General features: G+C 42.3%; 1 protein-coding gene across 1 annotated transcript; it reads left to right on the top strand.

The window, feature by feature from the left end:
- Positions 1-1180: 1180 nt before the first annotated feature.
- Positions 1181-6420, top strand: NDUFS5 (NADH:ubiquinone oxidoreductase subunit S5). The gene is made up of 3 exons (XM_059044601.2): positions 1181-1330; positions 3065-3282; positions 6197-6420. Exons 2-3 carry the CDS (start codon positions 3067-3069, stop codon positions 6299-6301), a joined length of 321 nt encoding a protein of 106 aa, XP_058900584.1. The 5' UTR covers positions 1181-1330; positions 3065-3066; the 3' UTR covers positions 6302-6420.
- Positions 6421-16084: the final 9664 nt, after the last annotated feature.

Here is a 16084-nt window from a genome sequence, read left to right as displayed (position 1 = left end):
CAAGAAGCCAACCCAGCGCCCCCTCCCCACTCTCGTCTACTGACCAGTTGATCCAGCTTTCCACACAGATGTTGCTGCCTACTATGGTGACTTCTCTCAGGTTAGGAGCTCTCTGCCATCCCTAACCTCTCCCTCGCTGCTCTTCAAATTGCTCCCCCCTCAAGATACTCTCTGCCTTCCGCAGAGAAGGAGCCACAGAATCCTAAGATGAATGTGCCCTAACCTACTCCCCCACCCCCGCACCCCCGACCGTGTGCTCAGGGCTTTTGCATCCACTGACTGACTCGGCCCCACCCCCACCCCCTCCGGGCTCCAGGGTGCCCCACCTACTCCCATCAGCATCAATAAAACCTCCTGTCTCCAGCGAAAAAAAAAAGGAAACTAAGTTCTCAGCCCAAAACCCCCCAAATAAATATTTATTTACAAGTTATTTATATGTACAACTAATGTAATATTATGCTCTTTATAAACATTAACACACAAACAAGAAATTTAAAAACACAAAAATTAGAAATATTCTAGTATTTTCTTCCCACTCCCGCAACGTATCATATCACACACTGCCTTTGTTACCTCCCCCCAGCGCCTCCCCACCCCCACCATCACTTCGGAGCCCCTGCTGTAATCAAAGGGAGCCTTTGGAGTTTCTGAAACATGAGGGGCATGGTCTCTGACGACTTTCCCGAATCCGCAAAGTAAAAACAGACTGAGACATCAAAGAACTGCAATTGCCTTAGAGCGCTTCCCACGTGCCAGGAAACGCCTCAGTGCTTTAATATAACTCATTTAATCCCCAGAGCAACCCTACTCTGTACGCACCATTATTGTCTTTTAAGATATTTTTATCTTAAGATGAAACCGAGGCACAGTGAGGTTAAGAAACTTTGCCAGGCTGATACAGAAGTGGCGGAGCCAGACTTGGAACCCACCCTGGGTGGGTCCACACTCCACGAGCTTAACCGCTAGTGGAGGGGGATAAGGGGGGCTCCCTTGGTTAAGTCCCTCACCAATCACTGCTGTCGTGAGAATCCAAGGTACAGCGCGAGGAGGCAGCAGGAAATCACTGACCCCCGGGCCACCTCTCACTCAGTTGTCTAGGCAAGGTCTGCTTATCCGCAGCCTCCGGAGGCCAACTCAGCCGGTCGCGCAGGCGCAGATCGACAGGCTTGGTTTCTATGGTTCCAGGGCGCGACTGCGGAAGGCAGGTCGGCTCCCGTAGTCGCGCTGCAAGCGTCGTGCTGCGTACTTCCTTTGCTGCAGGCCTCATTGTCGCCTGAGGATCTTCTAGTAGCGGCGGTCAGCAAGGAGTCAAGGGCACGGCTGCTGGACGGTAGGGGCTGTGTTTGTTTGCTGGGCGATTGAGCCTAAGGAGCTTCCTTCCGAGTTCTCTTTAACAGGTTTGCTCTTGGCTTGCTGGGTGTCCGTTCTCCCTGGCCGTGTTTTCTGCTTTTCCAGGCCCCTTGGTCCACACAGCCAGTGTCATCGAAGCTTGCAGACCGCGACACTCTCGGCTCTCTTTCCAGGTTAACGTAGCTTTTTGGCGGACTCATACTTTGGCCTTCTGTTTCTTAATCTGAAGTCCACGCTCCTTGTCCCGGCTTGCATGGCCCTGCGGGATCTGGGCCCCGTCAACCTCTTCGGCTCGTTTCGTTCTTCTTCCCGACATGCACTCTGCGCTCCAGCCACGTCTGGGTGCTTAGTGTCCCACAAACATACCCAGCACCTCTGGCTGTAACTCGTGCTGTGTGTGCCCTACTGGAACACTCTGCTCACGGAGCTTCACTTGACGAGCGCAGCCCATCTCAAAGGCATTTTCCAGTCTCCTGGGCAGAATTGGTGCTTCCTCCTTCGAGCTCTACCTCTTGTGCTCTTCCATTGGGTTCCCAATTCCACGTGTGTGTCCCCATTTTAGTACTTAGGTTGCAGCTGCTTTTCCTCCCCATCCCAGTGTCTGGAACGTTATTACTAAGTAAATGACTGAAAGAATAGGTAGAAAAATTTTAGATTACATTCATTTGTAAATCTACCACTCATAGGTAACTATTGACCCTTTTTTGTGCTTCCTTCCAGTCTTCTTTTGCAGACAGTTTTTTGGGGGGGGGGCATTATTGTAATCCCTCCCTTTTTCTCATTCAGTATTCAAGTGTATGTTTCATGTGTATTATTCTTTTCCCCTCATGTTCTACCAGATAGGTACCAGATTTGATTATCCATTTCTCTATTGTTGCACTTTAAAGTTGTTTGAAATTTTTTTTTTTTTTTCCAACAGTTACTGAGCTCCTACCTGGTCCCTGCCCTCAAGGCACTCATTGTTCATTGGGGGAGGCATTTATGTAGATAGTGCATTACAGGGGTGTGCGAAGTACTATGAAAAGTCGATGATGCTGTGCTAACACAGGAGGACATAACCATTTCAGGATGGCTTCTTAGAAGTGTCATCTAAATTATATGGATCGAAAAATGTAAAGAAATGTTTTCATGCTTGTGCTTTTTTGTTTATTTCAGTTATTTCTTCAGATCTATCTCAAAGAATTGGGATTACTGAGTCAAAATATAAACACTTTTTTTAACTTTTGATTAAAATGACCTTATCAATATAGAGGATTTTAATGCATTGTTTTTTAGTTCTAGTTGTCTTTTCCTTGAGTTTTGTGAAAGCACAGAAATTGCTCATCTACCATAAACTGGAAGAAGCTGTCTAATGAAAAAGTTTGGGGAGAAGTAGTTGGGAGAATAGTATAAAATATCTTTCTTGGGCTTCTCTGGTGGCGCAGTGGTTGAGAATCCGCCTGCCGATGCAGGGGACGCGGGTTCGTGCCCCGGTCCGGGAAGATCCCACATGCCGCGGAGCCGCTGGGCCCGTGAGCCATGGCCGCTGAGCCTGCGCGTCCGGAGCCTGTGCTCCGCAACGGGAGAGGCCACAGCAGTGAGAGGCCCGCATACCGCAAAAAAAAAAAAAAAATCTTTCTTGAGAGCTACGTATCTAAATTATTTCATTTTCTCAGAAGTTTCTCATTTGATTGCAATTTTTCGGCATTCCTTCTTTCTTTTTCTTCTATTTCAGCCATGCCTTTCTTTGATGTGCAGAAAAGGCTGGGTCTTGACTTAGACCGCTGGATGACAATCCAGAGTGCTGAGCAGCCTCACAAGATTCCAGGTCGATGCCATGCTTTTGAAAAAGAATGGATAGAGTGTGCACATGGTATTGGTGGTATTCGTGCGGAGAAAGAGTGCAAGATAGAATTTGATGATTTCGTAGAGTGTCTACTTCGACAGAAAACGGTGAGGAAGTGATGGAGACAGGCACTGAATTACTTCCTCATTTCTTTGGGGCTACTTTTAAGTGCTTTTAATTGGTCACTGGGCATTAGTTTGCCCAATGTGAATTGGCAAAACTTTTGTGGTGAAACTCCTTCCCTACTTAGGCACCATGTCAAGGAAGTTAAAAGCCTTCATATCTGAGAAGGGCCTCTTATCCCTCAGTGTTCTTCCTAATGTTCTCACATATTTTCCTTCGCATTGTACCCTGCTGCAGCCACCAGGTTAGAAATTTCATGTGTATATTTCCATTTTTGCGTAGACTATAAAGTAAAGAATACCAACCAGCATTGGGTGTTTGTCCTTGAAAATCTTTGGGTGAATATATTTCAACCCAGTATATATATCGAACCCTCACTGGGGAAGAGATTAAAATCCTGTAGATCTATTACATTGAAACTGATAAAACAATCTCTGGATTGATTTCTACTCTGGGGAGGATGGAGGTATTAATGAGATTGCTTGAGGTGAGCCTGACCAAAAATGCAGGGGGAAAAAAAAAAGTTAATAGCATGGTATCTGCTTCCTCAAGAGTTGAATGAATTGCATAACATGTAGGGCCCTGTTCTCCCTTAGAGAAGAAATCTTTGGCTGTGGGCCATCATTTTGCCTATTTCTGTGCTCCAGATATAACAAATATAAATGTTTTTATTACTCTTAACTCCTTGGGGTTCAGGGATACAATTTAGATTTTCAGTTAAATGTTTCTCAAAGTTATCTGTATCAAAATTTTTTAATTTCTTGTTTTTTATAATCTGCTCTTGGTATTTGGATTATGTGAAGCCAAATTTGGAAGGAATGAAGGGGTTTCAGGTAATAATTTTGTATTGATCTCTAAAGGAATATTGATCATTGAGTAATATTGTAGTATTACTGAGGGACAAGGAGTGGGTCATGGTTGGCCACCTACCAGCTATTTAGTTCACAGTATTTCTTGTCTTCTGCAGGCCCCACTTACTCCTTGCTCAGATTAAGACTTTACTCATTATGGAAAATTAACACCAAGAAGAGACAGTGTGATGAGGCGGGAAGAACATTAGATTGGGAGTTTGGAGAGCTTGATTTTGATGCTGGTTTTGCCACCACTAGTTTCGTGGCTTTGAGCAAGTCATTTCTCTTCTAGTCTTGGTTTCCTTATCTGGAAATATAAAGTGTTACTCTAAGGTCACTCCTCATCCTGTGAGTTGATGAATAGATATGTTACCATTTTGGAGGTCATCTAAGTGAAGAAGCTAGTGAATCGAGGAACTAGAATCAAGCACTGTTCCAAGTTCTTAGAATGTCAGAATGCATATATTTCTCACAGTAGTCTCCTGTGAGATGCATTACGTTTATTTTCCCCACTGTATGATTAAAAAGTTGAAGCAGGGAATTATTAAGGCTATTACCTAAGGTCATATAGCCCCGTAAGAGGTGGAAATGGCATTTGAACCTGGCAGTGCTGGTTCCAGACCCTCTGCTTGTATCCAGAACACCAAGTGGTGATTGGTTCTAGCTGGGAGAAAGATTTGACATATGATGGTGTGATAGCTCAGCCATGACTAGTCTGTTGGGAGACTCTTTAATAGAGAAATGTTAAGAATACAGTTTTAAAAATGGTTATTGTTTATATTAGTATTTAGGATACCTAGAGGTTTTTTTCCTACTGAAGTTACATCCTAACTAATTCTTTAAAGTTCATGGGATGTTTAATTGAACATACTACCTCTTCATGCCTTTGTGAAAACCTAGTCATTCACTCGAAAAATATTTATTGGATCACCTATTCTGTCAGGAACGATTCCAGGTACCGGAAATATAGCAGTAAGCAAAAGTCTCTGCCCTAATGGAGCTTATAGGCAGGGCAGTGGGGCAGGGCTGGGGGTGGCAGTGAGCGGTGGGATACAGAAAAATTTACAAACAAGGGAAGATAGTGCGTCCGGTGTTGGTAAGTGCGGTGGTGAAAATAAACAGGAGGATAGGAAGCAGGAGAAGGCATGTATGCCCTTTTAAATAGAGTGCTGCAAAAAGAGCTCAATGATAGAAGAGATTTGAGCAGACTTTGAGATAGTGAACCACATGCACATGAGGGAAGAATGTTCCGGGCAGAGGAAACAGCAAGTGGAAGGGTCTCTGAGCTGGAGCAGAGAGCCAGGGGAAGGGTATTAAGAGATAAAGTCAGAGACGTGGGCTTTTTAAGTCATTTCAGGGAAGGAGTCAGCTTTTCCTCTCAGTAAGATGAAAGCCGTTGGGATTTGAGCCACGTAATAGTGCAGTCAGGATTAGTAAGTCTGTTTTCCGTGTCACAGAATCCATGAATTAGTGTTCTCATACAATCTGGAAGAGCATGGCTTTCCTCTGTTGGGAATGTCCTACTGAGGAGAAGAGGCAGAACTCAAGGCTCTGCCTATCCGAGTGACTAGTCGCTGAGCACATACCGCGTCTTGCGGTGTGGTCCAGAGACCTCGTTTGGCTATTTCTGCTTCATTCATACCCAGTGAACAGTCACCAGCAGCAGTGCCACCTTCACATAGAGAGGTCAGGAATATATAAGCTGTGAGATAATCTCAGCTTTTAATTTTTTTAAAGATTTTAATATGCACAGGTATACCTCTTAAAGCCTTTGGATCTGTATTGTTTTTGTAAACACCTGTATTCCTGTATATCATAGGAACATTTTAGTTATTAGTTTTTAAGGAGATATTATTATATATACCACAAATTTATTTGTTAAAAGCTTGGGAAATTGGTTCTTTAGAGAAGGGGTTTATCCCAGAGGCCCTCTAGGATGAAAGACTTCCATAGTTTAAAAATGAAACCAATTTTTTATTCAGCTTCTCCATCCCTCACTTTCCAGTGCATATCTCCCCCAAGTTTAAATACTTTCTTCCTTTGACAGATGAAACGTCTGAGTGCCATCAAGAGGCAGCGGGATAAGCTAATAAAGGAAGGGAAGTACACACCTCCACCTCAGCACTTGGGCAAGGAGGATCCTCGTCCCTGAGTAGAGCAGCTGCCGGTGGCTGGAGGCTGATTTTCATGTTCTCTCTTCTCTTCTGGAAACTTTACATACTGAAAACCTTTTTGTGAAAGTGTCTAAAAATAAAGGATTGCTCTCTCCTATTTGTTCTATATTCTCTTGGATCATACTTCTCTCTACTGAGGTTGCAACCTATTTTTTAAGTTTGAGAAAATGCGTTTATCTTAAAAATTAGCATCTAGGGAATAATAAGCAGCATTTAACGAATGCTTACTATGTAGGTACTTTATTTTTTTAATTTTTTTATTTTTTTGTGGTATGCGGGCCTCTCACTGTTGTGGCCTCTCCCGTTGCGGAGCACAGGCTCCGGATGCACCGGCTCCGGATGCACCGGCTCAGCGGCCATGGCTCACGGGCCCAGCCGCTCCACGGCATGTGGGATCTTCCCAGACCGGGGCACGAACCCGTGTCCCCTGCATTGGCAGGCGGATTCTCAACCACTGCGCCACCAGGGAAGCCCTATGTAGGTACTTTAGATATGGTAACTCATTTAAGAAGTTGCAGTGTTCCTTAGTGTTTGATTCTGGTTTATTTTCTGTAAAGCACCAACTTGGGCCAGGAGGGAGAGGCAGTACAGAGGGTGGTTGTGTGTTTACGCTAAAGTCTGTGAAGTGTAACTTGAAGGCTAAGTAAATGCCAAGTTCAGATAACCTCGTTTTGAAGAGGCAACACCATTGTTTCAATTTGCCATCAGTGTTGTGTGTTATGTGTGTTATATATTAGTGGTATATTAGTACTTCTAACTGACATGCTTAGGAACATGTTTTCTTTGGTTTTTGGTTTTTATTTTATTTATTTATTTATTTTGGCTGTGTTGGGTCTTCGTTGCTGTGTATGGGCTTTCTCTGGTTGCGGCGAGCAGGGGCTACTCTTCGTTGCAGTGTGCGGGCTTCTCATTGCAGTGCCTCCTCTGTTGCAGAGCACAGGCTCTAGGCATGCGGGCTTCAGTAGTTGCAGCACACAGGCTCAGTAGTTGCGGCACACGGGCCCTAGAGCACTCGGGCTTCAGTAGGTGTGGCGCGTGGGCTTAGTTGTTCCACAGCATTTTGGATCTTCCTGGACCAGGGCTTGAACCCATGTCCCCTGCACTGGCAGGTGGATTCTTAACCAGTGAGCCACCAGGGGAGTCCTTTAGAAACATGCTTTCAGATGTAGAAGGGAAGGTATGAACCCTAGAAAATGTAAGTGTTGAGAATATAATGGAAACCTCAGATATCCTGCAGCATGTCTTAAACTATTTTTTATTGTGTTAAAATACACATAACAAAATATATCATCTTAACCATTTTTAAGTGTGCAGTTCAGTGGTATTAAGTACATTCACGTTGTTGTGCAGCCATCACTACCATCCGTCTCTAGAACTCTTCATCTTGGAAAACTGAAATTATATCCATTAAACAATAACTCCCTCTTCCCCCTTCCCCCTAGCACCTGGCAACCACTATTCTACTTTCTATCTCTATGATTTTGACTACTCTTTAGTACCTCGTTACGAGTGGAATCATACACTATTTGTCTTTTTGTGACTGGCTTATGTCACCTAACATAATGTCCTCAAGCTTCATACATGTAGCATATATCAATTTCTTTCCTTTTCAAGGCTGAATAGTATTCCATTGTATCTTGCTTATCCATTCATCTGTCAGTAGACACTTGGGTTACTTCCATGTTTTAGCTTTTGTGAATAATGCTGCTATGAATATGGGTATACAAATATCTCCTTGAGACCCTGCTTTCAATTACATTCCCACCAGTACTGCAGAAGAGTTCTGATTTCTCCACATCTTCACCAGCGTTTGTTATTTTCTGGGTTTTTTTGATAGCCACCTAATGGAAGTGAGGTATCTCATTGTAGTTTTTTTAAATATTTATTTTAAAATTAAATTTATTTATTTGACTGCGTTAGCTATTCATTGCTGTGTGCAGACTTTATCTAATTGCAGCGAGGGGGAGCTACTCATCATTGTGGTGCGTGGGCTTCTCATTGCAGTGGCTTCTCTTGTTGCAGAGTACAGGCTCTAGGCATGTGGGCTTCAGTAGTTGTGGCTCATGGGCTCTAGAGCACAGGCTCAGTAGTTATAGTGCAAGGGCTTAGCTGCTCCGCGGCATATGGGATCTTCCCAGACCAGGGATTGAACCCTTGTCCCCTACATTGGCAGGCGGATTCTTAACCACTGCACCACCAAGGAAGTCTTCATTGTAGTTTTTTTTCGTTTGTTGTTTTTTTGTGTGTGTGTGGTATGCGGGCCTCTCACTGTTGTGGCCTTTCCCATTGCAAAGCGCAGGCTCCAGACGTGCAGGCTCAGCGGCCATGGCTTACGGGCCTATCCACTCCACAGCATGTGGGATCTTCCTGGACCAGGGCACGAACCCGTGTCCCCTGCATTGGCAGGCAGACTCACAACCACTCCGCCACCAGGGAAGCCCTTCATTGTAGTTTTGATTTGCATTTCCCTAATGACTAGTGATGTTGCATCTTTTCATGTGCTTATCAACCATTTGTATATCTTGTTTGGCTATATGTGTATTCAAGTCTTTTGTTCATTTTTGTTTTGTTTTGTTTTTTGTTTTTTGTTTTTTTGCAGTACACGGGCCTCTCACTGTTGTGGCCTCTCCCGTTGCGGAGCACGGGCTCCCAACTCACAGGCTCAGCAGCCATGGCTCACGGGCCCAGCCACTCCGCGGCATGTGGGATCTTCCCGGACCGGGGCACGAACCCGTGTCCCCTGCATCGGCAGGCGGACTCTCAACTACTGTGCCACCAGGGGAGCCCTTGTCCATTTTTGAATTGAGTTGGGGTTTTGAAAAAAATCTTTCCTAAAGTCCAGTTTTCTATTTTTTCTTTTGTTGCCTTTAATGTCATATCCAAGACTTCATTTCCAATCCAATGTTGTGAAGCTTTTGCCCTATATTTTCCAAGTTTTATGTTTTTTAGATCATGGGTCCATTTTGAATTGATTATAGTGTTAGCTAATGGTCCAACTTCATTCTTTTGCATGTGCATATCCAGAGTTCTCAGCACCATTTGTTGAAAAGACTGTCTTTTCCTCATTGAATGATTTTGGCACCCTTGTCATTTGGCTGTATGTGTGAGGGTTTATTTCTGGACGCTTATTCTGTCGGTCCATGTTTCTGTCTTTATGGCAGTGCCACACTGTTTTGATTACTGTAGCTTTGTAATAAGTTTCAAAGTTAACAGTCCTCCTGATTTGAATTCTCCAGCTTTGTTCTTTTCAGGATTGTTCTGGCTATTCAGGGTCGCTTAAGATCCTATATGAATTTTAGGATGGGTTTTTCTGTTTATGCAAAAAAATTGGGATTTTGACAGGGACAGAATTAAATCTGTAAATTGCTTAGGGTAGTATTGATATCTTAGTAAGTCTTCCAGTCCATGAACATGAGATTTCTTTCCATTTATTTATGTCTTTAATTTCTTTCAGCAGTGTTTTATAGTTTTCATTGTACAAGCCTTTCACCTCCTTAAGTTAACTCCTAAGTATTTTTTTAGATGCTATTTTTTAAATTTTTATTTTATGTTGGAGTATAGTCGATTTACAGTGTTGGTGTACAGCAAAGTGATTCAGTTGTACATATACATATATCTATTTTTCAGATTCTTTTCCCATATAAGTTATTACAGAGTACTGGGTAGAGTTCCCTGTTTTATACAGTAGGTCCTTGTTGACTAGCTATTAGATGCTTTTTTTTTTTTTTGGCTGCTCTGGGTCTTCATTGCTGCACGTGGGCTTTCTCTAGTTGCAGCAAACGGGGGCTACTCTTTGTTGTAGTGCACGGGCTTCTTATTGCAGTGGCTTCTCTTGTTGCGGAGCATGGGCTCTAGGCATGCGGGCTTCAGTAGTTGTGGCACGTGGGCTCAGTAATTGCGGCTTGTGGGCTCTAGTGTGCAGGCTCAGTAGTTGTGGCGCATGGGCTTAGTTGCTCTGCGGCATGTGGGATCTTCATGGATCCGGGCTCGAACCCATGTCCCCTGCATTGGCAGGCAGATTCTTAACCATTGTGCCACCAGGTAAGCCCCTAGATGCTATTTTAAATGGAATTGTTTTGCAATTTTTTTTCAGATTGTTCATCGTTAGTCTTGCAGCATTTTGAGTCATAAATGTTAGCTGTAAGGCTTAAATATAAGTTCTCCTCAAAAGGGAAAGTACATTGTGTCCTAGTCTCAATATTGGAAATAGGGGATTTGGCATTTGAGCAAGCCCTACTTATTCCTTGTGTTAGCCAAGCAGAGTTTTCTTAAACTAATCATTAATTAATCACAATGGAGAAGAAAACTGGAGGCCTTCCAGCAAGATCCTTTGCTCTGGCCCTGTGTTAGGTTGTTTTATTGTGCTCTAAACACACAAACTTTTCTGAAGTTTTAAAGCTCCAAATGGCTTTAGGTGCATACATATTTATGGAAAAGCGGAGGCCAATTGGAAATGCCAGAGAGGAAAGTAGAATGTTAATCAAGGCTTAATGTAGGTACATGCTCTTTCATTCAAAGATATCTTTTATTCTTGAGCTCCAGGTTGTAGAATGAAGGGAAATCCCACAAGGCTGTATTTACCTAAAGGTGAAAAATGAGTGATAGAGAACACTTAGTTGTGTTTGTTGGAAAGCATTGCCTTGATGTGTTTACAGAATATCAGAAGCCTTCGTTTACATCAGATACCCATAAACAAACAGCTCTGGGATAAGCAACCCTGCCTCTTGTCTTTGTGTATTTAGCAAACTTTGTGCCTTAATTGCTTTTTTGAGAAAGTAGGACAGCAGTGTTATGAGCTGGTGAAAGCAAGGAGCCAGCTCCAAGACCCCTGTTCTTTAAGCATTTGAATAAGAACAAGCAGAGTTAGGACTGTATCTTTTTGAGCAACTACGTTGGACTAGAATAGGACTGAGATTGGGGGGCCAGGAGGGAGAGAAAGCTGTGAGGTGCTTTGCTGTTGGTGATTAAACACTAAGTTACTTGCTGCCCTTGCCCCCTCTCTTCACTCTGGTAAACAGGACTCATAACTTCTTTGGCCTCTGCTTTAACCCTGACTGCCACAAGGGAAACCACTAAATATTTTGGCAACTGCATTTCAATTTTTCATTTAATTTTTTTGAATAGGTAATTTACGTGGCTCAAAATTCAAGCAGTACAAAGGATATATAATGAAAAATCTTCTCCAGGCATCCAGTTCCCCTCCCTAGAGGCAATCAATGTTTTGAGTATCCTAGAGATTCTGTGTCTACATGTACATACACACATTTTCTTTGCTCTTTTTGAAACAGATGGTAGCAAATTGTGCACGTAGTTCATGCATTTTGCTTTCTGTCCTTACTATATTTTCAAGAATGATCCATAGCAGGCACATGACCCAATTGGAGCCAATGAATGACTCTTGCTTGGAATCCTGGAAGAGAGAAAGGATATTTCCTCTGGATTTAATGCTGAGGAGGTTTATTATTTATTGCTGACAAGCATAAATAATGTAGGGGTGATTCTCAGGGGTGATGACATTCTGGGACCCTATCAGAGTTGACTCTAAAGATGAACCCCAAATATCTAGAAGTGCAACCAACACCTTCCCAGCTCAAATTCTAACAAGATCAAAAAGCAGCACCTAGGAAGGTTGGCATTTAGGTTAATCACAGGTGAAATCAATCTAAAGTGGCAACTCAACTCCAACCCTTCTCTAAGTAGAATCTGAATGATCACTTCCTTTACTTAGGGGGAGGGATTTCTACTTTTTCAGAAATAAGCAAGAAGTATACTTTATTAGCTTCTGTTCTTTTAGAAACAGTATTTGGAATACCATATGAAATTATGAGACATGCAAAGAAGCACGAAAATGTTTGAAATTTATGAAAGTTTAAGAAAATTGTGACCCATAATCAAGGAGAAAAAGTCAACCAAACTATTGTAAATATAAAGAAATTTGTTATGGACAAATGAAAATTCTAGAACTGAAAAATACAATGTCAAATAAACTCACTGAATGGTCTTAACAGTACATTGGACACTGTAAAAGAAAGGATCAGTTAATATGAAGACAGATCAATAAAAATGATCAAGACTAAAGTAGAGAGAGAAAAAAGATTGTAGGGGAAAAAAAGAATCAGTTAGCTATGGAATAATATAAAGCAGTTTTGTTGTTGTTGTTCTTTTTACTGTATGATTCCATTTATATGAAATGTCCAGAATCGGCAAATTCATAAAGACTGTGAAAGATGAATGGTTGCCAGGCAGGGACTGGGATAACTGCTAAGAGGTATGGGGTTTCTTCTGGGGGGATGAAAGTGTTCCAGAATTTTGCATAGGTGATGTGTAGGCTCCCACCAGTTCTTCACCGTGCAGGACTCTGTACAAGGCAGGATGTCCACCACATCCTCAAAAGGCCCAAAGCATGACAACTGGGTGCCCTCCAGGCCACCCACCACCCCTTTCCAAACTGTCCCTTGGGGGAAGCACTGACCAGGCTTGGGAGTCACCACTGGGAATGGAGAAGTGGAAGACTGGGCTGAACAGATCTCAGACTTTTCTTTCTGTTGCCCTCATGGCCCAAACAACTTTGTTCCACACTATCAGGGTTTTTGCTGAGCCAGGTCCAAAGTTCAGAAGCCCCAGAGTCTCAGAAGCTTTCTCACAACTCCAGGAAAGGAAAGAAGCCCCCATCTCAGGCAGAGGAACAATTTACCACCTCCTCTCAGACAACGTGCTATGATGGGGCAACGCCAGGTTTCCAGGAAGTCACTCCCCAAAGGAATGTAGGACAGATTCGCTAGTGAGTCCACCAACTCCACCATCACAGGGACAAAAAAGGCACATGATTAAGAGGAAAGACAACAAGTACCTGTGGGTGAGATGGATGTCCTATGGAACTTTCTATTGTCTGCACCTAACTGTGGGCTGGTTCATCTGCATGTAAAGCAGTCTACATATAATTGGAGTCTCAAAAGGAGAGGAAAGAGACAATACAGCATATGACATATTTGAAAACAATCAAAATGCAATTAAGAAAATTCCATTTATAATAGCCTCATAAAGAATTAAACAAAAAAAAATTAACAAAAGAAGGGTAAAACTGGGACTTCCTTGGTGGCACAGTGGTTAAGAATCCACCTGCCAATGCAGGGGACATAAGTTCAAGCCCTGGTCTGGGAAGATCCCACATGCCGCAGAGCAACTAAGCCCGTGCACCACAACTACTGAGTCTGCACTCTAGAGCCCACGAGCCACACTACTGAAGCCTGCATGCCTAGAGCCCATGCTCCAGCAAGAGAAGCCACTGCAATGAGAAGTCCACATGCCACAACGAAGAGTAGCCCCCGCTCACCGCAGCTAGACAAAGCCTGCATGCAGCGATGAAGACCTAACGCAGCCAAAAATAAGTAAATAAATAGATTAATTAACTTTTTGAAAAAGGGTAAAACTTATACTCAAAGTACAAAATATTAGTGACGGAAATTAAAGAAAATCTTAAAAATGTAAAGGCATTCATGGATCAGAAGACAATATTGTTAGGATGGCAATACTTCTCAAATTGATCTACATATTCAGTATAATCTCTATCAGAATCCCAGCTAGCTTCTTTGCAGAAATCAACAAACTGATCCTAAAATTTATATAGAACTATAAGGGGCCCAAAATAGCCAAAACAATCTTGAAAATGAAGAAGAAAGTTGAAGGACTCTCACTTTCCAATTTCAAAACTTACTACAAAGCAACAGTAATCAAGATAGTGTGGTACTGGTGTAAGGATAGACATTTAGATCAATGGAATAGAATTGAGAGTCCAGAAATTAATCCACATATCTATGGTCAATTGACTTCTGATAAGAATGCCAAGATTACTTAATGGGGAAATAATAGTCTTTTGAACAAATGGTGCTGGGACAACTGGATAATCCACACATAAAAGAATGAAGTTGGATCCCTAGTTACCATAAACAAATTAGAGTGTCTTTTCACAGACCCATTCTAGCACTGAATAAAATCAAGTTTCCACAAATTCAGGGAAATCAACCAGTAATATAACTGCCTGACAAAACAAAAATCAACTTCAGAAAATAATAACAGAAGTCAGAGTCTCTACAATTTTTATTATTCACATATTCAACATTCACAATGTTCAATATACAGTAGACATGTTTACTGTAAACAGGAAGCATGACCCATAGTAAAGGAAAGAGCAGTCAACAGAAACAGACCCCAAGATGACTCAGAAGTCCAATTAGCAGACCAGGACTTGAAAGCATGTATTAAAATTATGTTCAAGGGCTTAAAGGAAAAAGTGATCATAGTGCATGAACACATGGGAAATCTTAGAAAAGAAATAAAAACACAGAAAAAGAACCAAATGAAATTTGAGAATGCAAAACTACAATATCTAAAGTTTTAAATTCACTAGATGGGCATAACAACAAATTGAAGACAGTAAAAGAAAGTTTCATTGACATTAAAGATAGATCAGGACTTCCCTTGTGGCACAGTGGTTAAGAATCCGCCTGCCAATGCAGGGGATATGGGTTTGATCCTTGGTTCGGGAAGATCCCACATGCCGCAGAGCAACTAGCCTGTGTGCCACAACTACTGAGCCTGCACTCTAGAGCCCACAAGCCACAACTACTGAGCCTGTGTGCCACAACTACTGAAGCCTGCATGCCTAGAGCCCGTGCTCTGCAACAAGAGAAGCCACCACAATGAGAAGCCCGTGCACCACAATGAAGAGTAGTCCCTGCTTGCTGCAACTAGAGAAAGCCTGTGCGCAGCAATGAAGACCCAACACAACAACAAAAAAAGATCAAAGAGGGATAGCAAAAACAATAAACGGAATCTCAAAATCAGGTCCCATGTGAGAAATCAGACACAAGAAAGTATATATACTGTATGATTTTATTCATAGGGATTTCAAGAACAGGAAAACCAATCTCTGGTAATAGAAAACAAAACAGTAATTGCCTAGAGAAGCAATTGGATAGGGATTTGATGGGGAAAAAAAATGAGAGAACTTTTCTATGGTGATAGTTCTGTATCTTGATTGTAGTGATGATTAATGTAGACAATCATCAAAACTCATGAAACTGTGCACTTAAAAGCTGTGTATTTCACTGTATGTATGGAATTAACCTAAAAGAAGGCAGGAAAAAAGGAATAGAACAAAAAACCAGATGAAATAAATAGGAAACATAGCAAAGTGGTATACTTAAATCCAACCATATTAATAATTAAGAAATGGTACATATATGAGTAAATGTAAAGGTAGCTTTTTTCTTCTTTAATGTCTCTGAAAACTACAAAACGATGATGAGAGAAATTAAAGGTGACTGTGATAGGCTGCTTCTAAAATGACTCCCAGTGATCCCATCCCCTTACATGCTGCCCTATGTAATCGCCTTTTGTTGCGTGTTGACCTGATTTAGTGACTTGCTCCTAACAAATAGAATATGGTGAAAGTGATGGAATGTCACTTCTGAGATTAGTTTACAAAAGACTGTTAACTTCCATCTTGCTGGTTCTCTCTCTCCCTCACTCTCACTCACTCTTCTCACTTGCTCACTCAGAAGAAGCCAGCTCCCATGTTTTAACCTGTCTAGGACTTTGACACTGCCCCTCCTCCCGAGCCACCACCCAGCAGTAACAAGGTGACCCTCATCCATCCAGAGGAGGATTTTGGAAGAGAAGAAACTGATGAATGGAGTTTTTAAACCTGTGTATGATGTCCAAGGCAGACTCCTGAGTGACCCACATGTCAAACTGAATAG

This window comes from Kogia breviceps, chromosome 1 (genome assembly GCF_026419965.1).
Source record: "Kogia breviceps isolate mKogBre1 chromosome 1, mKogBre1 haplotype 1, whole genome shotgun sequence".
Lineage (NCBI taxonomy): Eukaryota > Metazoa > Chordata > Mammalia > Artiodactyla > Physeteridae > Kogia > Kogia breviceps.
This window is presented reverse-complemented; position numbering and strand designations above follow the sequence as displayed.